Source organism: Mytilus edulis, chromosome 4 (assembly GCF_963676685.1).
Source record: "Mytilus edulis chromosome 4, xbMytEdul2.2, whole genome shotgun sequence".
NCBI lineage: Eukaryota > Metazoa > Mollusca > Bivalvia > Mytilida > Mytilidae > Mytilus > Mytilus edulis.
Genome location: NC_092347.1, coordinates 9227088 through 9253906, shown reverse-complemented (window position 1 = coordinate 9253906; position 26819 = coordinate 9227088). Strand labels below are relative to the sequence as shown.

Genomic DNA, 26819 nt, shown 5'->3' with positions numbered 1-26819 from the left:
TATTTAATAATAAAATTTATGTCCCCAGCTGATAAATGTATGTTTTAAAATTGTTAAAGACAAAATGAAAGAGTTGTGTATCAATATTTTTAATAAAATTTGTCTCCAGATCAATTTTCCTAGGAAATCATGTCCATGTCATTAATAATAGTTCTTGGTTAAAATGTGCATGCCCTTAATTTTAAAAGGTGAATATAAATGTTATATTTTAATATTGTTAAAGAGTTGTGTATCAATTTTTTAAATATTATTTATGTTCCCAGACTTATTTTCCTAGGAAATCATGTCCATGTCATGAGTATTCCTAGGTAAAAATGTCCATGTGTTTTATTATAAAAGGAAAATGTTATAAGCAATGGAAACTCAATATTCATGTTTTAATAAGTTATAAAGGAAATATCCTTTGTTTTAATAGTTTTTTTTTCTATTTTGACTGTTTTTTATGATGTTATATAACTATTAGAAAAACAAGTCTTGGGACAATTTTTCCTAGGAAAATAAGTGCCAGACATATTTTACTAGCTATGGACTTATTTTCCTAGGAACGTTTGTCCTAGGACTTATATTCCTAGTAAAATTCATTCATTTTTGCAAATTGATCGTCCTGGAATTTCAAACGCTAATTACAATCAATTAAAGGGGATTACAATGAAGCAAATATTTTACATATTCCAAGGATGTGTTGCTTTCATTTACATTTTAAGACATGGTTAACGAAATTTTAAAATCTGCATTTCAGATGTAACAAAAATCTACGTTGTTTTTTAGTTTAATGAAATATCACCTTTCATATATTCTCATTAGAAAAGAGATTTCAGAAATCACAGCTTCCCCTGCCTCAATTTTGGACATTAACATTTTAATTGACAACAATAGTCATCTTCGAACCATTATCAATGACAAACGAGACAATTTCAATGATGAAACCATAAAATTGCCTATCCTAAATAGCAGTACATTTTTGCATAAAAACTTTACTCGCGTATGATTACATTTCACATCATATACTATGTTCAAGTGCTCGCAAAAGTTGTTCGGAGAGTACCAAACCTAATAAATAAAATTTCAATTTCTACATTTGAAAATGCCTGTACCAAGTCAGGAATATGGCAGTTTTTGTCCATTCGTTTTTGATGCGTTTTGTTATTTGATTTTGCCATGTGATTATGGACTTTCCGAATTGATTTTCCTCTAAGTTCATTATTTTTGTGATTTTACTTTTCAATACAGGTTGTTCCTGAGATTCTCACGTAGGCTATCTTTTTATATTACTTTTCATTTAACCGTAATGTGTGTTCTTGATATTATGTTTCTGTTGGTAGTAAGACTTTTGACGTTACTTGTAATTTATCTATCCCTATATCGGGTTTTCACCTAAAAACATCCTCGTGTGGTCATGACGTGCGATTCGGACACCAGTGGTTTTTTGCAATGTTGTTTCTATTTTGGTTTATCTTTGCATTTATATTTCAATTATTTTTCACTTAAACAAGAAATTATATACCATAAATGGAATGTCAATTGAAGATTATTGCGATTTTTGATTACGTTCTTTTCAAATTAACTATATTCTTCTACGAACGTTTGGTTTGCGTGTTTCTTAGATTCATGCGTATACTTGTATGAATGTTAAAGTAAGTTGTGATGTATGTTTGCTCTGGTGTGGCTGCTGAATCCCAGTTATTATCGAGTCACATTAATCTTTATATCTATTTCGATTTTTCACCCAGTTTTGTCAAGATTACGGAACTATAAACGACGACGACCAGACAAGTGGGAGGTTTTGCTTCCTTTTTAATCGGAAAATGTATCTACCCAGTCAGGTTGATGGCAGATGATTATCAATTGTTCCGTTGATTAAAAGCGCTCTAAATTGTGCATTCGTGTAGAAGTTCTGTATTTTAATTATACTTTTTGATACATTTGATCATTCATTTACTTTGAATCTGTTCTGTTTGTTTCTCATTCAAAACATAAAACATAAAAACATAGTTACATTTTGCATAGTTACACTGTTAAACTTCATCGCCAAACAAATCTTTATCTTAGAACACTCAATCTTATTTAATACACAAGAACTGTCAACTGCAAAATGATGCTGTCAATTGTGTTGCAATGCATGAGAATAAAGGAAACTATTAAAAGGCCTATCAAAATCAATAAGACATAAGTCTACGCCAAGAACAAGAATACCAAGGGTCATATCAAATTCCAAAAGAAAATACCAATATAATAAATAAGTCAAGGGCAAGAAAAGAGAACAACTACAGTAAATCATACAGATTTATAAAGCATTACCCAACTGTAGCATGATTGAACTCATAAATACATAAATGACTTGCAGTTCTGAAAGCAGTATATACATATTTTAATGTAATTAGATTGATTCAGCCGGGAATCAGAACCAAAACCTCTCACATTCGATATGATCAACACTTACGTGAAACAGCGGAGGTATCAGAGTGACAAATCTTAGTGATTTAAGTAAACAAGGTTGGTAAATGTGATTACAAGATGAATCTTTAAATATAGATTTGCAATAAAAATGAAGTAATGATGTTCAAGAGTTAATGACAAGTAGAAATTTAACCCCGTATACACAATCGAAATTAACAAAAGTACATGATATGATTAAGTATCTGTTTTTATTATCTGTTAGGAATATAAACAGTTAGAATGATATGTGTTATCGTTAACATTGTGATGAATTTCAGCGTCACACAAGACAACCATTGTACATAACATGGTATTTGCAATTCTTATCACAAATAAATGATAATAGAAAACGTCATAAAGAACATAAACATGTTTAATGTAATAAATGTGTTTTAGAAAGAAACACCGCATAATGAAGATTTGGTTAAGCCATGAATATTTATAGGATTATTGCTATTATCTCCTAAAACGTAAAATAACAAAAATACCGACAATAAAGAAAAGTTCTAAACAGAAAAACCTAAGCAAATGGCAAATCCAAAACACATCAAACGAATGTATAACAACTGTCATACTCCCGGCTCAGTACATGCATTTTCTAAGTGAAAATGGTAATCGGAATATGTCTTTTAGCATTTTGTTGATAATGTAATCCCCTTTAGACGCAACCTTTTATCAATCTACTTAATAAATACCAATATGTACCGTCTAAAGTAATATTCGATTTTCATATTGAGATTTCCTCTTTCATTATGCGAAATGTCATTACAAAAGATATTCATGAATATGTTGTAAATCATCGAAGAGAATTGACACTCATGATCAGCAAATGTGATGACAAGAATAATAATAAAAAAATTAACAGTACAACAGGTTATAAGACCAACCAACAAATGATTCTTGATTCAGGATAGATATATAATACGCACATCAACAAACCAGCTCAATTTACTCAATTCACACATTTTTTGAGTTTTATACTGACAGTTATATTTTGTTTGTTATATTGTAAGGTAATTTTAACGATATAATGTGTTTGGTAGTCAGCACTTTTGTGTTGAGTAAAAATATCAAGGATGTGTTATTTTTTGTAAATTAACTGCTGATGATTTATTTTTAATTATTCGAAACCCTAAGCTTTTCACCCTAAACATGCTAAAGGCTTGAATTGCATGAGGTGTGTTTTCCTGGTTTGTAATTGTTTTTAACATTGTAATTGAGATGAACTTCCAAATGGTATCTTATGTAGACAAAGCGTGTGTATGATGTTCATGTTGAGTTATAAGTGGATAAATACAACGTGAGTCAATTGTCTTTGTTTAAGTGTACAGTAGTTGGTGTTTTTGTAAATTATCAAAAACTGAAATATCAGGAAGGTTATATTGCCTATAGCATGTTCTCTATACCTTCAACATTAGATAACCAGTTATTAAAGAAAAATAAGGCTTTTGCTTATTGTTGAAAGTCGTACGTTGACTTATGGTTTATAACTTCTTTGTCAGTTGGTGGAGAGTTGTTTTATTGGCAGTCAAACTGTTTATTTTTAATAAACCACTCAGGTTTACTTATACATGTCGCCTTGCAGCCGTCATGCCTATAAAAACATGGACATTCGAATTGTTATTTAGAGTATGACAACTTTTATTTTTTGAGGTTAACCGCAATGCAATTTGATGAGCTGATATTCAAAGACATTGTATGGATTGACCATATATAGTCGTTGGTTCTTGTTTGTCAAATTTCTTTTTCGTAAGCAGTTTTATTTTTAATTAGGCCGTTGTTTTATTCACTTTAATTATTTTATATGTTCATGTTAAAAGCCGACCATACATGTACTGTTTAGGTTTTTACATTGTTGAATACTTCATGGTTGGATATACTTGCTTACATCCACTTCATTTGTACTTTGGTAGATAGTTGTCTCATTGACAATCATATCACATCTCCTTGTTTTTATACAGAAACAAATTTTATAAAAACAAATATCAAAGGAATACCTTTCTTTCATATCATTTATATTTTTAAAAAAGTTTTCAGACAAATTATGTTTCGTTGAAACAGAACATATATCTGATATGTCAAAAATGAAAACAAACACCATTTCGATGACAATGATTAATTATTGTTGAAAAATAAATTGTTTTTTTCATAGAGGTTGTTAAAGATAACGACCCGTGAAACAGGTTTTTTAGAATTGATCATTTTTTTATTATTATTTTGAAATGACTTTTATATGAAATGTGACAGACACAAAACATTATGATGACAGAACAGTGTTTTGGTTGTTGAAATTGTGTCAAGGACTTTTAACACATATTTTGTCATTATTATGAATAAATTTTAATTGACTATTTCAAATTAAACATGTAATCTACTATTTGTTTAAAATACGGCGACCTCGTTTTAATTTATTTACAATACATTAATTTGAATGTCGTTTATTTTCGTCAAAACACGCAAATGCTTTTATTAAAAGATAAGCGACCAGCATAACCATTAAGTAACAATGAATGGTAATTAAGGTAGACAGATAAGAAAGCCGTATAACAAAAAACTAGTTTTGTAAGGACATCTTGAGTCAGCATATCCGAAATCATCTTTCGAATCCTTAATTGATTTTTTTTCTCTTTAATGACGAGTTTTACAAATATTTTATGCGTTTGACTATTGTCTCGAAAACCATAAGGGACAGCCTGAAAATTTAAATAGCTAAAAATAAAACATGATTTACAAACGAGGCCAATTTTTCGAAAATCCTTAAACGATTTAGCGATTACCCGTAAACGACATTTTTTCATTTTTGTGTGTTTTTGGCAACAAGTTAAGAGAAAAAAGACATGTCAACTTTTTTAAAAGCCAAAAATGTTTGAGTAGTTTATATCGCGTCTTGCACGAGTGTGAAACTAATTCACCACACAAATAATGATTATCCGACTGGTATTCATTGTCAGTGTGGCATTTAAAATAAAGTGCAGTTAATAAAAAGTAAACAAATTAGAAGTCGTTACTTGAATAGTATGTTGGTTTGAGGAATACATTGTGATATGCAATTTTGACTTCCAAAACTATAAATTTGTATGGTAATGACTGACCGGTGTACGGATTAGGCTAACGTATACTTGCAACTATAATATACATCAGGGGTTTAAGCCAGCGTTTTAATTACCTGACATTTTCCTTATACCAGACGCAGTTGTCATTGATACCCCAATGATTACCTGGATGTTGCCTTAATTTACAAAGTTAATAGAATAAAAGCCGATTGGCTAACAGCCCTGAATGCTTAAATCAGACCAAACAAAAGGTTAGTACAACAGATTATACGAACAATCAACAGATAATTCATAAAAAGACACTGAAAGAAAGAAACCCATTTAATAAAAACACATAGCATGGATTGTCTCACTTTGTAGACTGGTGGACCCCGCCTGTATGTTTATTTAAACTGTATAGCGTAAAAAAAATGCACACATTAAAAAATGCACAAGTTTTAATACATATACAGCCCTGATTTTGTTTACATTAAGCTAAATATTTTCAGTGCAACTTTTTCGATTGATATATGTTTTAGAGTCAGCACTTTTGCGCTAACTGAAATGCAAAGAAATATTTTGATACAAATTTACTATTAATGAAATTTTGAATGATTACACACAATCTGATGTATATAAGATGTATTTGACACAGCTGTTTCAAAATCTCCGCTTTCTAATTATATTCATCTTCTTGCTTAATTTGGCCTTTCAACTGGTTTGATTCTAGTGTACTTGATGCATCTTACTTTGACAAAACATGTGTAAAGTGTATTTATCGAGATTTTCTAATTCCCCGAGGTTTTCAGCAGACCAGTAGTTAGCACTTCTGATTTGACTTGAGTTATCTTTGATATGTTCATAATTATAAATTAACTATTAACAAAACTTTGAGTTTTTGAAATACTAATGCTTTTCTACCTCAAGAATAGATTGCCTTAGCTGTACTTGGCAAAACAGGAATTGATGTCCCTCAATGCTCTTCAAATTCGTTCTTTATTTGGCCTTTTAAACATTTTTTTGATACGGGCGTCACTGGTGAGTCTTTTGCAGACAAAATGCGCGTCTGGCGTAAATATAAAATTTCAAACCTGGTATCTATGATTCGTCAAGAGAAACATATTGCTAACAGTCATTGTCTTATTAAAGATAATAATCATGGTATGAGTATTCAAACCTTCAAGGGTCCAATAATTGGTTATATAAAGAATGTTTGTTTCTATTTCAAAGTTTACAATCTTACATCCTATTCAGAGGAGATGCAAACACTATTTTTCGAAAGCAAATTAGTTTATTGAATAATTTTGTAGATGTGTGTATTTGTACTAGACCTCTGAACACATCCATGTACCAGCACCTAGCGGTTCCATTTCTGTAAATATAGACAATTTCCCATAGACATTCCTTTGCGGCTAAAACTGTGCAACGTTTACTTTTAAGTTTCGTAAAAAATATATATACAAGAATGGACATTTGATACGCAGTACTACTATATTCAAAAGTCTATGCGGCATATTTCAACATATATATGCACCAAACGTCTGAGGGTTTAAAACGAATCGATAAAAACTGTCAAATTCCTGACTTGGTTCAGGTATTATTGTTTTAATTTAGTATGAGTTCTACCTAATCGCGATCAAATTATCTCCAACGAAAAAGACGTAAGCTGAACATACTGTACTTAAGTATGAATTTCATTAGAAAAAAATTAAAGAATTGGCTCGTCATCTTTAATATATAGGAGAAGATCACTATCAAATATATCGTTTAAATAGTTGGCATTCAAGTTACGATTAGTTGAAACAAAATCATAATACTTATAGAACGTTAAAATAAGCACGATATTGACAACAGAAATAAATTGTATGTGTAAAATAAATAGGTCAGAATATGATAAATATAACAATCAGTATATAATTTTTCTAGAAATAATGATTTTTAAATTGATTTTCTACTGAATGTGACAGTAAACAGAATCACAATTGATATTTTTGCTCTTTTGAATGCTGAAATTGCATCATTATGCTCAATGATGCACACAGACAGTTTTCATTTCTGCGTGCTAATTGTTAATATTTCAAGTACTGATACATCATTTTTGTTTATAAACAATTAATATTTTCAAAACTTGTCCAGTTAGTTCCAAACAATTCCATCCCTCATATGTATTGTTAAATTCACTTTCACATTCATTTCAATTCTTAACATATCGTACAGTTTTGCAAATTGATCAATCATCCTGGAATTTCAATCGCTAATTACAATCAATTAAAGGGGATTACAATTAAGCAGATATTTTACATATTCCAAGGATGTGTTGTTTCCTTTCCATTTTAAGACATGTTAACGAAATTTTAACTTCTCCTTTTGTCTTTATCATGTCAGATGTAACAAAAATCAACATTGCTTTTTAGTTTCATGAAATTTCACCTTTCATATATTCTTATTAGCTAGAGAATTCAGAAATCACAGATACAACTTAATCTGCCACAATTTTGAACATTTACATTGTAATTGACAACAACAGTCATCTCCGAACTATTATCAATGACCAATGAGACAATTTCAATGATGAAACCATAAAATTGCCTATCATACATAGCAGTACATGTTTCCATACAAATTTCACTCGCGTATGAAGTTTACATTTCTCAACCCATACTATGCTGAAATGCTTGCAAAAGTTTTTCGAAGAGTACCCAACAAAATGGATAAATATTCAATGTCAATTTCACCAATAATACAAGTTGTTCCTGAGATGATAACGTTATATATCTTATATTTTAACCGTTATTTGTCTGCGTGATATTATATTTCTGTTGGTAGTTCGACTTTTGATGTATCTTATTATTTATGTACCCCTTTATCGGGTTTTCACCTACTGGTGTGGTCCTGACGTGAACTTAGGACACCAGAGGTGTTTTACAATGTTGCTTCTATTTTGTTTACTTTTGCATTTATATTTCAATTAATTTTCACTTAATCAAGAAAGTGTATATTATAAATTGAATGTAAGTTCAAGATAAGAGCGTTATTTGATGACGTCCTTTTCAAATTAATTATCTTCTACTACGAACGTTTGGTTAGCGTGTTTCTTAGATTCATACGTATACTTGTATGAATGTTTAAATAATTTGTGATATATGTTTGCACTGTTGTGGCTGCTGAAACCCAGCTATTTTCGAGTCACATTAATCTGTATATCTATTTCGATTTCTCACCCACTTTTGTCAAGATTACGGAATAAAAAACGACGGCCAGACAAGCGGAAGGTTTTGCTTCCTTTTTTAATCGAACAATGCATCCACCTAGTTAGGTTGATATGGCAGTTGATTATCACTTGTTTCTTTAATTAATAGCGCTCTAGTCTTTTGTGCATTCGTCTAGAAGTTCTGTATTTTTATTATACTTTTTGAAACACCTGATCATCCATTTACTTTTAAATATGTTCTATTTTTTCTCATTGACTATAAAAACATAGTTACATTTTGCATTGTTACACTGTTATTCTTAACATATTAATCGTAAACAAATTCTTAAATGGTAATTGGAATTAAAAATGAATGATCATCGTGACCAAACAAATATTTGTCTTAGAACACTGAATCTTATTAAATACACATAAACTGTCACCCGAATAATAATGCTTTCAATTGTGCTGCAATGCATGAAAATAAAAAAAACTAGCAAGGGCCTATGAAAACAATAAGAAATAAGTCTACACCAAAACAAGAATACCAAGGGTCATATCAATTACCAAAAGAAAATACAAACATTAGAAATACTTCAAGGCCGAAAAAAGAGATTAACCTCTGTAAATCATCATTTTTGTAAAGCATTTTCCAACCATAGCATGATTGAAATCATAAATACATTAATGACTTGCAGTTCTGATTGCCGTCCGATAACATGTTGGTATGGTATGAATATGACCTATGCGTTTGATGAAAACGATGCAGTAAGCAGTGATTTACAAATGCTAGTTTACAAGATAACACATGTAAGCATATTCGAAAACTTACGTCTCACTCCGAGCTGACGAGTTTGTTTTTAATTTTTCTCATAAATCGACTAGACTTAATGAAAAGCAGCATTTACCAATTTTGAGATAATTTGATTGATTCAGTTAGGGATCGGGACCACTACCTCCTGCATTCGATATGATCACACTTATGCGAGACAGCAGATGTATCAGAGAAAAAATATCTAAGTAATTTTGAGTAATGAAGATTGGTAAATGTGGTTTCATAGCAATTTTAAAAATGCTATAATAAGAAATTGTTATGAACCGTTAGATATGGATTTGCTATTAAAAATGAAGTAATAATGTTAAAGAATTAATGACCTCTTAAACATCGTATACAAAATAGAAATTAACAAAAGTAAATGATATGATTATGTATTTTTTTTTATATTTGTAAGGAATATAAAAAGTTAGAATGGTGTGTGCTATCGTCAACAAAAATTACGACGAATTTAAGCGCCATGCAAAAAAACTTCTACACATCACTTGGTATTTGCAATTGTTATAAAAAATAAACGATAATAGAAAACTTTACAAAGAACATAACATAAACGTGTTTTAAAAAGAAAAAAAACCGCATAATGTAATTAGGGTTAGCAGTGAACCTTTATAGGATTAGTGCTATCATCTCCTTAACAGTAAAATAACAAAAAATACCGAAGATTGAGAAAATTTCTAACAGACTAATGGCAAATTCAAAAGCTAAAACACATCAAAAGAATGTATTACAACTGTCATACTTTTGACTCAGTACAGACATATCATATGTAAAAAGTGGTGGATTACACATGGTTTTAAAGCTAGCTGTACCTCTCTCCCCCAAACCTGTCAGTGTCACTTCTTTCAACATCTCCGTATACACCGTTGTATGTTGGCACGTTCTATGGAATAACTGAACTACTTATCCTAAGTAATCGGAATATGTCTTTTAGCATTTTGTTGGTAATGAATTCCCCTTAAGACACAACCTTTTATTAATCTACTTTCGAAATATCATCGAAGTTAGTTGACACTCATGATCAGAAAATGAGATGACAAGAATAAAAAAAAAATATCTGAACGGTACAACAGGTTATAGTAGAAACCAACAGATGATCCTTGAATAGGAAAGAGAAAAAAAGACGAACATCCTTAAACCTGCTCAATCTACTCAATTAACACATAGTTTTTGTTTTCTATACTGAGAGTTATATTTTGTTTGCTATTTTGTAATGTAACTTTAACGGTAATGTGTTTTGTAGCCAGCACTTTTGCGTTGACTAAAAATATCAAGAATGTGTTATTTTCTGTAAATTAACTATTGATCAAATTTTTAATTATTCGAAACACTAAGGTTTTCACTCCCAAAGGCTTACATTGCCTGAGCTGTGTTTGAGACAAGTTTTTCGGATTTTCCGGTTTGGAAGATAGTTGTCATTGGAAAGTGATCTTTCTTTCATATCATTTTTATAGTTAAAATAGTTTGCAGTCAAGTTAAGTTTTGTTGAAACAGAACATATATCTGATAAATCAAAAATGAAAACAAACACCATTTCGATGACAATTATTAATTGTTATTGAAAAATGAATTGTTTTTCATAGAGTTTGTTAAAAATAACAATCAGCGTAACAGGTTTTTGAGAATTGATGATATTTTGATTATTATTTTGAAATGACTTTTACATGAAATGTGATAGACACAAAGCATTATGATGACAGAACTTTTATTTGTTTTGGTTGTTGAAATTGTGTCGAGGACTTAAATATATTCGCCTCATTTATTGTATTTTTTTTTATATATAATCTTGTAGGTCATCTAAATTTGTTTTGTTATTATCCATACTTGCATTTGTGCTTTTGTCATGTGACCACCTGTGCGTATTTGAAAAGAGATTAAGAACTAGAAAAACTACCAAAATAACCATTAAGTAACAATGAATGATAATTAAGGTTGACAGATGGGAAAGCCATAAAACAACAAAAGTGCACACGCTGAATTGTCTCGCCTTCTGTACTAATCATTGATATTATTTTGATAGTACTAAATATAAAGCTTTATTACAACTGTCACATAAACTCAACATTAACCAAGAAAATAAAACATTGCTCAATGAACCATGCAAATAATGTCAAGGTCAGATGAACCATGCCAGGCAGACATGTACAGCTAACAATTCTTCCATATAACAAATTTAGTTGGCCTATTGCTTATAGTTTTAAGACAGACCAAAATACAAATACTTAACACTTAACAATGAACCGTGAAAATAAGGTCAAGGTCAAATAAAACCTGTGCGACTGACATATAGTTCATTAACTATTTCCATACACTAAATATAGTTGACCTATATTGTATATAGTATTAGAAACATAGACCAAAACTCAAAAACTTAACTTTGACCACTGAACCATGAAAATGTGGTCAAGGTCAGATAATACCTGTAAGCAGGATTTGTACACCTTACAATCATTCCTAACACCAAATATATTAGACCTATTGCATATAGTATAAGAACAATAGCCCAAAACACAAAAACGTAACTACAACCACTGAACCATGAAAATAAGGTCAAGTTCAGATGACACCTGCCAGTTGGACATGTACACTTTACAGTCTTTCCATACATCGTTTATACTAGACATATTGCTTATAGTATCTGAGATATGGACTTGACCACCAATCCTTAACCTTGTTTACTGATCCCTGAAATAAGGTCGAGGTCTAGTAAAAACTGTCTGACGGACACGAGGACCTTGCAAGGTACGCACATACCAAATATAGTTATCCTATTACTTATAATAAGAGAGAATTTAACATTACCAAAAATCTGACCTTTTTTTCCAAGTAGTCACTGAACCATGAACATGAGGTCAAGGACATTGAACATGTGACTGATGGAAAGTTCGTAACATGAGGCATCTACATGTATATACAAAGTATGAAGCATCCAGGTGTTCGCCTTCTAAAATATAAAGCTTTTAAGAAGCCATCTTACACCGCCGCCGCCGTATCCGCCGCCGGATCACTATCCCTTTGTCGAGCTTCCTGCAACAAAAGTTGCAGACTCGACAAAAACTAGTTGTGTAAGGACATCTTGAGCGGACACCTCGAAGACAAATATGTCAGCATAACCGAAATCGTCTGTCGAATCCTTATATAAGTTTTTACTCTTTAATGACGATTTTTTCAAATATTTTATGTGTTTGACTACTGTCTCGAAAACCATAAGGAATAGATTGAAAATTGAAATAGCTTAAAATAAAACATGATCTACAAACGAGGCCAATTTTTCGAAAATTCTTTAACGATTCTTTAGAGGAGCGATTACCATTAAACGACAATTTTTATCCTTTTCTTTGTGTTTTGGGCAACAAGTTAAAACAAAGAAAGATATATCATTTTTTTCCCAAGCCAAACATGTTTGAGAGTATCCAATGCTGAAGATCTAGATACACATATACCTAATTTATTGACATGTCAGAACCTTTACATACTGTGTAGGTTTAATTTTTTGCGTCCTTCACGACGAGTGTGAACCAAATTCACCAAACAAATACTATTTATCCGAACTGTTATTTATTGTCAGTGTGATATTTAAAATAAGTACATATGTTAAAAAAAAAAATCGGTATTTGAATAGTATGTTTGTTTGATGAAAACATTGTGATATGCAATTTTGGCTATTATTTTTTATCATAGCATATGTCATTACATAAAGTACTATTTTTCATGCTTTTAACGCTTTTTGTTATCAATGCCTATGACATTTAAGAAAATATATCTCTAGCACACTTAATTATTTATTCTAAGCTTCGTTAAGTCTGAAGTAAATTTTAGGGTCACTGTGATCGAAATAATTTAGTTTCATTTAATTTTAGTGATTGATTTCATGGATGTCTCATTATATTGGACTGAAACTAATGTCTTTTTCTAAGCCTGATTGACTGCATGTGTGCTTAAGGTTTAATGATTAGATCGAGGCTATAATTGCTTAAGTAAGCCCAATCTCAACTACAATGACAATAATACAAAAATAATTCGTATTTGATAGGATTTGACCTTGGAAAATAATATGCATGAAAAGATGATACATACCGTTAAAAGGTGTTTACAATGATGGCATGCAATTCAATGCTTTGGCACGCCATATAAAGGGTAGATGACCCTTCAATATTGATTTATATTTCAGTATTGGTATTGTATTGGAAAAAAACTTAAAACAAGAAATATAACTATGTTTTCTATACGAATTAAACAAACTAATTGTAAATTGTTTTAACTAAATATATAATCGGTAATATCCCAGTCCCACTAGGCCACGATCTCACTACGATCTGTGAAAAAAATGCAAATTGTGATGATCGTAGTGCGATCGTGTAGATCGCAGTAAGGTCGTATTACGGTCGTGGTGAGGTCTTCAAGATCGTGAAGAGCGTGACCAACTTTGAACATGTTCAAAACAATCGTGGAGCGATCGTGTCGAAATCAGGTCGTAGTAGAAGCGTAGTGAGAGCGCACTTAATTCGTAGTAAAATCGCAAAGGTCGCTATACAATCGTAGCGAGAGCGTAGAGAAAGCGTGATTCTATTCGGAGAGACTGCGCTACGATCACACAGCGACGTTATCACGACCTCACTACGACCATCACGTTCTCACTGCGACCCAACTACGCTTTCACTACGACTATACCACGCTGTTCACGATTATAGTGCGATTCTAGCACGCCCTTACCGTCCTCATCACGCTCTTCTTACGACCTGACTACGTTCACACTACGACCATCATTCTCATTGTCATTTTCACATAAAATATATAAAAAAGCTCCCTAGATTTTGTTTGTTTGAATGTAATTATCCATTTGCTCTAACGGCTCGACCATGCTTCTCGTTTTTACATAAATGACCGTTGGTTTTCCCGTTTAAATGGTTTAACACTAGTAATATTTTGGGTCCTTTATACCGTGCTGATTGGTGTGAGCCAAGGCTCCGTGTTGAAGGCCGTACCTTGGCCTATAATGGTTTACTTTTATAAATTGTTACTTTGATTGAGAGTTGTCTCATTTGAACTCATACCACATCTTAATATATATATTAATACATCTATGTCATCTCTGCTATCGTTCACTAAAATATTGTCATTGAGCTTTATGGGCCAGCAATAGGTTGTAATTCAGGTTTGATTGGTCGGTCCGACATCTCTGCTTGATCAGGATTCGTTACTTTGATCCCTCTACCTCTACATCAACTCTTATAACCATGGCCACGTGTTCTGGTAGATTTTGGTGGCATGACTTATTGTTTCCGAGAAATCTACGATTTAATCAGAAATAGAAGGAATTGAACTGTATTGATATGGAACACGATGTTGACGTTATTGCTGAAAACGTAGTAAGATCGCGCTATGAACGTAGTATAATCGTGGTAAGAACGTGTTATAATCGCAGTAAGATCGTGTTGCAATCGGAAAACTCGTGGTATGGTCGTAGTGAGAACGTTAAGAGCGTAGAAAGATCTTTATAAGCGTAGTGAGGTCGCAGAATAAGCGCGATGAAACGTGGTATAATCGTAGCGGGATCTATGTAGAAGCGTAGCGAGGACGTAGTAGCATCGTGAAAGCAACGACTATTTACATTTTCATGCCGCTCATACCGCGACCTCACCACGATCCAAATTTATTTTAGATCGCGTTGAGCGTGGTGCGATCGTGGTCTAGTGGGACTGGAGCTTTAAATCGTTATAATTTTATGATTTGAGTGAGCTGAATTCGATGTCACGGTTTCATACTTAAAAGTTCAAGACGACAATTAATTTTTTAGGAGGGGGTCTAGCTAGGATGAAATTAAATAATAATAAAAAAAGAGGGGACTGTGGTTTGGATAAAAAGAATGGGCAGGATGAGCGTCTTTGAAAAAAAAGACAGAAATACAATTAATGATTGAAAAGTCAGAATGAACTAATAAAAATGTAGGACTGAATTGTGTGAAAAACAAAAAGGAAGGCTTACAACAACAAAAAAGGCAGGGCAATAATTTTCATTCTAGTACATACATCCCTAAAAACAACCGCCAAATAAATCAAATAGGAGCGCCTTAAAGTAAATGTAACCAATACAGGCCATATTTGTTTATAAAAAAGTCATCCTAAATGTATCCTAAAATTAGGATCGTCATAAGACCATCTTAAGACACCTAAATTGGTATCCTAAAGTTAGGACTATTCCTTGGATTTTCTTAAGTTTCAACATGTTTGATAAACCCACTTAGGACTAAGATGTGTCCTAAGTTGGTCTAAGAACAGGTCCTAATCCTAAGAGAGCTTCGATAAACAGGCCTCAGGATTAAAATTTCATATTAACGCCAGACGCGAGTTTCTTCTACAAAAGACTTATCAGTGTCGCTCGAATAAAAAAATGTTTAAAAAGCCAAAATAAAGTACGAAGTTGAGGAGCATTGAGGACCAAAAATTCCTAAAAGTTTTGCCAAATACAGCTAAGGTAATCTATTTCTGAGGTAGGAAAGCCTTAGTTTTTTCAAACATTCAAAGTGTAGTTAACAGTTAATTTAAAGTTATGTACATATCAATGATAACTCATGTCAACACAGAAGTGTTGGCTACTGGGCTGATGATACTCTCGTGGAAATAAATCTCCACCAGCAGTGGCATCGGCCCATTGGATGCAAATGAACTACAACTATAACTATATTCTCTTGAACTGAATTTTAATGTTCTTATTGTTGTGTGTTTACTTTTCTGCATTGGCTAGAGGTATAGTAGGAGGGTTGAGATCTAATAAACATGTTTAACCCCGCTGCATTTTTGCGCCTGTCCCAATTCAGGAGCCTCTGGCCTTTGTTAGTCTTGTATTATTTTTAATTTTAGTTTCTTGTGTACAATTTGGAGTTTAGTATGGCGTTCATTATCATTGAACTAATATATATATATTTGTTTAGGGGCCAGCTGAAGGACGCCTCCGGGTGCGGAAATTTCTCGCTGCATTGAAGGCCTGTTGGTGACCTTCTGCTGTTGTCTTCTCTGTGGTCGGGTTGTTGTCTCTTTGACACATTCCCCATTTCCATTTTCAATTGTATAAAATATAAAATATAATGACAACAAAATCAGTGTATGATTAAAGGTACGCAATTTGTTTCAAACACTCATTAAACGTTTATCATTGTTCATGATAATACAATAAAATCACAGTCTTTTAGAGTTGTTTATATAATAAAATGATTGACTTTTGAAAAAAGCCTATACTCGATGATTTCACAGACTGAAGTAAATAGCACTTGTTTTCAAAAATCTAATAATTAAATTTAAGTTATATCTAAACAGGAACACATGGGAAATGCATGTTATATATCCTTTATTAAAATAAAGTTTATGTCGAGAGGCTTTGGAATAGTGTTTAGATGTCAGCATCACCTCTGGTAATCCGGTTTGCAATAATGATATAATCTTTTGTACAGATCATATTGGGTGGAAAACGCGATACACAGTCTAAAACATTTTGATATTACATTTATCAAAGGGGCACTATATACAGCAAGCTGTCAATTTGATGTTTACTAATTTGGCTCAAATTCTAATATTTGATTTCTACCATAATTAATTACATATCCAAATTGCAATAAGTCGGCAATGCACAGTTAGAAATACATATACTAGATGAAATATATCAATATTTCGTGTATAATAGTCTAGACGACATCTAGACGAGCTTCCTTAACTGACGTAGTTCACATATCATAATATAAACATATACATAAATATCAATAGAAAGGGACCTCGTGTAATTGGAATTTTATATGTCTGATTGATATCATGGTATAAGTGAATTATTGCTGTACCTGTATAAGAATGAGTTTTTGGTAGACTAAAATAGTCAATTAACACGATTACATGATCTATCTTTGTTTCACTTTTATTGTTGACATTCATTTTTTTCTAGTTACTGAATACATACATTTTTACCATACGTCCCTGAGGAAACATTTGAATTATCCGCTTAATAATCACTGTTTCGTTAATAACATGATAAAAACATACTTTTTCTCAATTCTTAATTTACAAACCCATACATTATTTAACTACAAAACCCTTAGGCAAAGAAGGCCTTCAACAGATTTGGTTGTCATTTTCAGATCTCCTCTGGTCATATAAAGTTAGACATTCATAAAGGGTTTGCATACTTATCTATATCAGGGGCTTTGAGTTTTGAGAGTTCCTACTGAAGGCTTATCTATGCCTCGGAAGCATACAATACAAACACTTATTCACCTCATCTCCTCAAGAAATGAAGAAGTAAAATAACTTTCTTTTATAATACAAGATAAAGAAGAAGTCCTGCAAATTCCCTAACTATATTTAACTATTTCCTTACAATACGTATGATTCCTGTTTCTTAAATGATATACATTCCATCATATTTCTTATCGGAAACTCTTACAAAATTCATCAAAAATAATCATCCCATCACATTCGTTATGTGACATAATTTATTATTCTCTCACATCGTATGATGCAGCAGGAGCGTTAAAAAATACTTCTTTCCTCAAAACTTATTGAGTTACAGTGCTAAATTTGAAGAAACTTTTCGTATTATTACCGGATGCATGTGACCTTATATTCCAGTTCTCTTCTAAATATGTTCACAACCGATTGAATGCCAATAGCTCTTAAAAGGCTACACTATTACAATTTTTTTTAAAAGGTTTTCAATAATCATCACTGGAATTGAAAAAAAAAACCATCCAAATATACTTTGACATCATATGAATAGTTGAACATTATTTCATTTGCGATACTTTTTCACTGAAAGGAACGTGCGAAGCCCAAATATACCAGTAATTTGTTTTGCACTATCTATATTAATGGTTATCAAAGGTACCAGATGATAATTTAGTACGCCAGACGCGCGTTTCGTCTACATAAGACTCATCAGTGACGCTCATATCAAAATATTTAGAAAGCCAAACAAGTAAAAAGTTGAAGAGCATTGAGGATTCAAAATTACAAAAAGTTGTGCCAAATGCGGCTAAGGTAATATATGCCTGGGATAAGAAAATCCTTAGTTTTTCGACAAAATTCAAAGTTTTGTAAACAGGAAATTAAAAAAAATTCCACATTATTGATATTATTTTGAAAGGCTATGACTCTGCTGATAGATACGTAACGTTGAGAGTTCATATTGGCGGAGGTCATTATGTTCAGACGAATATGTATTATCAAATTGATATTGATATATAAATAAATTTAACAGTGGAATGAACACAAGTATCTTGTACATCTAAAAGTAACTGAAAATAGGATCGTGTTATAAGGTATTTACACATCTTTCTGCTGGTACATTTATAAGTGCCATTGCATTACAACTATTTACAATTTCAATTTTTCTGGCGTACAAAATTATAATCCTGGTACCTTTGATAACTATTTACACCACTGAGTCGATGCCACTGCTGGTGGACGTTTCGTCCCCGAGGGTATCACCAGCCAAGTAGTCAACACTTCGGTGTTGACATGAATATCAATAATGTGGTCATTTTTATAAATTTCCTGTTTCCCAAACTTTGAATTTTTGAAAAAAACTAAGGATTTTCTTATCCCAGGCATAGATTACCTTAGCCGTATCTGGCACAACTTTTGGGAATTTTGGATTCTCAATGCTCTTCAACTCTGTACTTGTTTGGCTTTCTAAATATTTTGATATGAGCGTCACTGATGAGTCTTATGTAGACGAAACGCGCGTCTGGCGTACAAAATTATAATCCTGGTACCTTTGATAACTATCAACATCACTACCGATGGTTTAATAACCATTCATGTTCTGTAAAAGGTTATATTTTTGTCCATCAATTTTAAAATCTATTTTGAATTCGTTCGTTTAGTGTTTGTTAATATGTCTATAAAAATGTCATTTGTTGGCTCAATTATTGTCATCTAGAATTCGAATATCATATTTATAGAGACACCAAATGTCAATGAGGAGAACACATATATTGGTTTGCATTCAGTGTTCTGTAAATTTGAGAATATTTCGTATAAAAACATTTACAATGCAATTTGATACAGTTTAGTCCCTAATCAAACAGATATTATGTCAGTTAATCGATTGGAAAACAATGTTACGTTTTTGGATTCAGCTTGGTTTATCCAAAGCAGCTCTATAACAATTAAATATGTCATTCCTACATATAACTAAGACATCTCGCTGCAAAGTTCGATTGTTATTTAGATGTTGAAAGCCAAGAGAAGCAATTTTCTTCAATTTGGTATTTCTGTATGACGTCATGGACTGTATCATTGTAACCGATTTCACCATGGGGTGTGTAACAATTACTTGTTTTTAATTATTCAAAGGCTAAGTATAAAGAACGTTATTGAACGACATAATAAGTATGGCGTTCATTATCACTGGACTAGTATATATTTGTTTAGGAGCCAGCTGAAGGACGCCTCCGTGTGCGGGAATTTCTCGCTACATTGAAGACCTGTTGGTGACCCTCTGCTGTTGTTTTTTATTTGGTCGGGTTGTTGTCTCTTTGACACATTCCCCATTTTCATTCTCAATTTCATTAAACTTTTGCAAACAAATGCATACATCAAAAGGAAAAATATGTACAAAAGTGCGACAGTTATGAGCCGATTAATGACAAACAGCACATAGTTTATGTCATATAAACCTTTAGATTTAAGTAACTAGTACACTTCAATGGCTTTATCATAAATCAGATGTACATATACCATCCATTGAACAAAATCAATTGTTTTATCAAACTCTTCAGATTTATACTACATTTTTGTTTTTCTTCTCATTACTCTAAATTGACCTCATCTTTCCGTATGCAGTGACTTTAGATAAAAATCGTTTTTCACAAGTGGCAATCACACAGTGCATTTCAAAGGGAAGAGGCATGATGGAAGACAAAGCAAAAATAGTTGTAAAGAATGATTGAATTTACCGATTCTAAAAACAAGTCTAATTCAATACAAGTCATCATTTCATTTAAAAACTGTTATGGCAATTTTGATTAACAATGGGGAACGCTTGGTTAATATGATTGAAAGCACCTGCTATCACCAATCTATCAAACATCATTAAGTTTTCAATTCCCGTTGGCAAAGATGACCTTAGATGTGTTTGTTTATGATTATTATATCTTTATTAGTCATACAAAGATAGTCGTTCTCAACGTGTTTCTATACTTATTTATAATGTGCTTTCAAATTTTCAACTGTGAGCCTACGTAGGTTAATCCATACTTCGGACACTTTCTATTATACAACGTTTTTTTTATATAAGATATTACACACATGTTATGCCAACATAAAAAGACATACATTCAGTTCATATACTAAAGAATAGGAGAAATATGACGTCTTACTCTTATAATACACACGAAACAAGAAGTCAAACTCATTTTAACATTGAACTCAACTACCCAATCACTATGTAAATACCTTCTGCTTCTTATATAACATATTCTAGTACTAGATCAGTTCTTCAACTACTACACAATTGATCAAAAGATGATATCCAGTACATACATTATCGGACATAACTTACTTCTCGACCTCATCGTCTGATGCTGCATAGGATCCCGAGTTCTAATGTTTTTGTCAGAAAAAAACTTTATTGTCTTCATGATCTTATTGTTGAGTACAGTGTTAAACATGAAGAAATTGTATACATTATTACCGGAAGCTTTGAAATTAAATGTAAGTTTTCTTCTAAATTTGTCCACAATTGATTGAATGTCAATAACTCCTAAAAGGTTACACAATTACACATAGTTTGCAAATAATTCAATGATAAAAACTGTAATGAACAAGCATCCATAAATATTTTTTCATTATATAAATAGTTAAATGATATTTTATTTACGATACTGTTCGAAACGTGCGAAACCTTAATAAACCTATTGTTGTTTGGTACTGCTTTCATTTATAGACATAAATACTATAGACTAACACTCTGTTAATTGAAACGTGACGTCGTAAAGTCTTTTGGGCGAACGTTGTCAGATTTCATTGGAGGTGCAGCACCAAATTAATATTTATATCTATACTATTAAACGAGAAGACCTCATTTTGTGTGTCGCTTCTCTTCCTTCCACAATAAATTAATCATCACGATTTTGCATCCTATATGTACCATGTATTGTCGCATTTGTCATCCGTTCTTATGATTATTCAGTTTGTGTTTTTTTGGGAGAAAAACGAAAAAAACTGCGTCCGAATATTTTACGGTCATTGGACAAAATTTTAAGTCAGACTAGACATCCGGTTTGCGTTTTTTCTGTACTTTGTACATACCAAAGACTATGAATAACGTGTATTAGCTATCTGCTATCATTTTCAAGTTTACTATCCACGGCGGTCACTGAATTTATTAAATAGAGAGGGTCTATATAAAATATCAATGACCGCCGTGGATTGATTAGTTAACTGAGAATTGATAGTAAAAAGCAAACACACTTTATATATAGTTATGTATGTTCATAACATACTAAACGTATGTTCATTGGAAATTTTGGGAAAAAAGGAGAAGGAGTTGAAAAATAATTGTCCTATACCCAAGTACCTATAACTTTTATTACATTTCATGAAATTTTCCACTGAGTCATTATCTTTTTTACAAAAATTCATCCCACAACACTTTACATACTTTCAACCACGTACGTTCTGGATGCCCGCGACTTAGCGGGTGTGTTCTAGCATTTATCATCCTTGCTTAAAGTATTTCAGTTTGGGTTATTTTGGGAGACGAAAACGAAAATAAAGGCGTCTATATATTTTTTCCGTCATCGGAATTACTTTTTGAGCAAAAATAAAAGACTTCCGCTGCCCTTTTGGCCTGTTTTGAAATTAAATATAATTTGCATATTAAGTACTTTGGACAGAACAATTATTTTTTGCGTTTTTCTGTATACTATGATCATACATATACTATAGATAAAGTGTATTTGCTATTTATATATATATTATCAATTCCAATAGTTTTCTTTCCACGGCGGTCACTGAAATATTCTGTATACTACATACATATATATACATGTACTAGCTATAAATTTGCTATAATTTACTATAAATTCCAATAGTTTACTGGGGTGACTTTTAATATATCAGTGACAGTTTTATATAGTAATTATATGTATAAATAATATATGTATGTTCATAGTATACAGAAAAACAGAAAGAATAAAAATCGGTATTTGGAAAAAAGGGGGAGGGCAAAACACAATGTGCCCAGTCCCACAGTACCATTGACTTTTGACACCTCTCTTAGAATTCTCCAGTTATATTTTTTTACAGTAAACATACGCTCTATTTTCCCGCGATTTCGCGGGGGTGTTCTAGTATAGATTAATTTTTGTAACAAAGACATGAACACAATAAGCTAGTTAATTTAAACGTAACTGAAAATGGGAATTGTTGAATAATCTATTTTAAGTTACATTTTTACAGCAGATGCATTCATGATTCTCTAACATGCCACAACACTATCAGTGGTGTTAAACCCGTTTCATGTATTATGTAAAATCTACTAATAATAACATATATCCGTTATTTTTACAAATAACAAATCGTCCGTTTAGCGTTGAACTTTTGTTTGTAAATGTCTTCAAAATGTAACATTTGGCGCATTTGTTTTCTAATTAAGAATGTGGTATGATATTTGTTGAGCCATCAATTGTCTATAAGAGCAAAACATTTATTGGTTGGTGTTTTTTCTGGAAAACGTCAGAATATTTCATTTAAAAAAAACAATTTACAATGCAATTACATATAGTTTAGTCCCTCAATAAAACAAATAGATGTCATTCAGTCGATTTGCAATGAGCTTGATATTTTCAAAACAACTTATAATGATTTCATACGGCTACATGAGTCATAATGAAAGAAATCTTTCTGAAAAGTCCAATTATCATTTACATGTTTTAAAACGAAAAAAGCCAAAAAATATTAATATCATTTTTCTGTATAAAGTCATGAGGATGCTGACTCAATCGTTGTAACCGATCTCATAATGGGTTGTTTTCGAAACACTTTGTTTGAACTTCGGCATGTGTATGATTGTACCTCAACTTAATGGTAAGTCAAGAAGAATAAAAAACGACTCATTAAAACAAAAAAAAACCGTGTTGATTCAAAGATTTCTAAGCACGGTGTTGGTGCCAGGAGGTTTTTGATTGATAACCTACAACACCATTAATATTGGTCAAGAGTGTGAAAGACACATATTTTGCAGTTATTCTGTTTTTGTTATATATAATTTGTTTCAATGAATCAATTGGCAAGATTTATTTTCAATGAATCAATTGGCAAGATTTATATATTCGATATTGTCCTAATTACATAACACAAAACCTGTAGAAACACTTGTTATATTCAAAAATTATTTAACTTTTTCTTCCGAACTAAATGAATTATGTTGATGTCTCTGTTGTTTCGTTGGTTTCCTCTTATAGTTGATGTGTTTCCCTCGGTTTGTAATCCGTATTTGATTTTGTCTCAATCGTTTATGACTTTCGCACAGCGGTATACTACTGTTGCCTTTACTTATGTACTTTACATTTTTTTTCCAGGTAAACTAATACCATTCTTAGAAAATGCATCTTTAAATTCGTCAGTTATTACCATGTGGGTAATTAGCTGTGAAAGATTTCAAGCAATTTGTAGAGCAATGCAAAACAGTTCTTGTGTCGGCACAGTGACAGCAGGGAAGTCTATATTGTGTATATGGATTGCCGCTAGTGCCATTTCTCTGCCATTTGTATTCCTCACCCACCAAGAACCGGCGAAGTTTTATGATGGAAGTGACGTAATGGTTTGTCGAACAAAAATAGAGACATCTTTACACCAGTTTTATATTGTATTACTTTTTTTTACGTGTTTTGTTTTGCCGTTAATAGTTCTTACTGTAATTTATTGTTTCATTCTAAGAACAATATATTTAAGTCAGAAATTGGATGAAAATCGTCCAAGTCGACACAGAAAACAGATAGTTGCAATGATAATAGCTATCATAGCACTGTTTTACATATCTTTATTTCCAATTAGAATAATTGCACTTTGGTCAGTGTTTGGATCAACCGAATCAAAGGAAAGTCTAGGCTTAGTTAATTATACAAATATCATTTCCATTGCAAGAATTTTAATGAATCTGAATAGTGCAGGAAATCCAGTTATATATGGATTGATATCTAGCAAATTTAGAAAAGCATTCAAGAGAACGTTACGAAAATGTTTTTGTATGGCTGAAAAATCATCACCAGATATTGGTAACACAAGACGTTATTCCGATTACAACGAAAACTTACAAGTTTGTCCATTTATGCATGCCGGATACTGCTGCCATAATTATGGCGCAGAAGATACGGATTTACAGGAAGTTAATAATTAAATAAACGTGTTTCCTACGATTTGTGGACACATTTGTTATGGGATATTCATTTTCACTAATAAATCAATTAACTAATTGACTAATGTAATTTTTGAAATTTCTCAAATTTTAGGAATTTTGGTCCTCAACGCTCTTCAACTTCGTACTTTATTTGGCCTTTTAAACTTTTTTGGATTCGGGCGTCACTGATGGGCCTTTTGTAGACGAAACGCGGGTCTGGCGTATATACTAAATTTAGTCCTGGCATCTATGATGAGTTTATTTAAAGTATTATGGTGTTTAATTTTATCTGCATACAAAATTCTTGTACAGAAAAACACGTTATTGATGTCGTTATCTATGACCATCGATAACGTTGACGTCATATACTTTCATCGGTTTTAGTCAAACCCCTACATGTGAAACATACAACATGCCATTCGGTTTTATTTAATTGCTTATTTCTGTAAGAGTAGAACTCAAAACAGTAGGGAAGAGGTTGTGGCGTCACTGGTGTTAGTTTATTATTATCAAAGAGTCATTGTATAGGTACAGTCAACGTTGGGAGTGGTATATTTATCTAACAAAGCAATAAAAGTATAGTACTTAGTCAAGTTAACTTTCTTTGACTGATATAGTAGAGTACGCTAATAAGTGTCGTCAATTGGTCAGAATTGATGAACTCTCTTAAGTTAGTTGATTTCATTTTAATATTTTTAATTCTCGTTTCGAAGCAAAAACATATATACCCTGTGCCTCAACGTTCTAATTCTTTCAGTCGAGAATAAACATAATTGAGTTTCATACTCAAAACTACTCTAAAATGGTGTTGTTGAAGTTTATCCAATGATTCAGTCAATATACTATGCCTTTAATCTTAAAAAGAAGCCATCAGTTTCAGTTGTTTGTTGGTCGGTAGCGATGTATATAAGAATAGTTGAAATATACATTGTATTTGCTTTATGTCAATTCAATATTGTCATTTTTGAATTCTCTTATACGATAGAATTAATTTTACTTTGGGACATGAACAATAAATACAAAGGGTAACAAACGTAATAGCAGACAAATACCTAACAACATCGGAAAAATATACGGAAATATCACAAACACATATGTTCGCAAACGAGTACTACTACAGTATAACATAAATGACGAACATGCTTACATGTATATTACGTTACATTTAATATCATATAGGAACTGACAACCAGGGTTACATACTAAAATGTAACTGAAGACGAGAGGATTGAAAAGTTTTCTTATGTCATAATCTCATTATTAGAGCACCTACCCAGAATTTATCTGACAATTGATACATTGTTCCTAGGTGTTGCGTTTATAGTCATAATGCTTTTTCTCCTTTCAGAACTATATGAAACAAAGATAAGTTATTGTTATAATGAGATCTTTGTTTTGAAGTTTCGCTGACGTGTCAAATGATTGGTACGTCTAGTTATGCAATGCCTTTGTATGGGAAAAAATATGAATATGTTTCACATGTCGTAACCACAATTAGGTCCTGTATAAATTATTCATTACCTTACAAAATCACAAAATTACAGGCTTTTTAATTGAAATGACAGTTGTCATTTTACGAATGTCTTACCCTTTGAATGCACCTGAATCTTGCTTTGATTTTAAATGGATTGGTGTTGTAAGAGTAGAGTCTTGTGTACTGATAAAACATTTCGTGGATTTTATTTTGTCATTGATTTTTATCGACAAATGAGACAAAAGAGTGTTAGTGGCTCTGTTTGCTTACACCTCAGCAGGGGTATTACACGTCCTGTAAAAGTTTAGAGTTCAATTACGTCTATCTGTTTCTCGATAGACTGTAATACGCAGTTGTGCACTTCTTAAAAAAAGTAGGTTTCAAGTCTTAACTATGTCAGTATTTCAATTTATCGCTATTTTGTGCAGTTTTCCTTTGATCTTTTTTAGTGATAATTTTTCATATCAT

The 26819-nt window shown here is 31.9% G+C and overlaps 1 protein-coding gene across 1 annotated transcript in view; it reads left to right on the top strand.

Moving 5' to 3' along the window:
• LOC139518366 (QRFP-like peptide receptor) overlaps nucleotides 1–24997 on the top strand; it is a 38822-nt gene extending 13825 nt beyond the window's left edge. The window contains exon 2 of the mRNA XM_071309919.1: nucleotides 24060–24997. Coding sequence (XP_071166020.1) covers nucleotides 24060–24877 — 818 coding nt within the window. The 3' untranslated portion in view covers nucleotides 24878–24997. The remainder of the gene's footprint in view (nucleotides 1–24059) is intronic.
• The last annotated feature ends 1822 nt before the right edge of the window (nucleotides 24998–26819 follow it).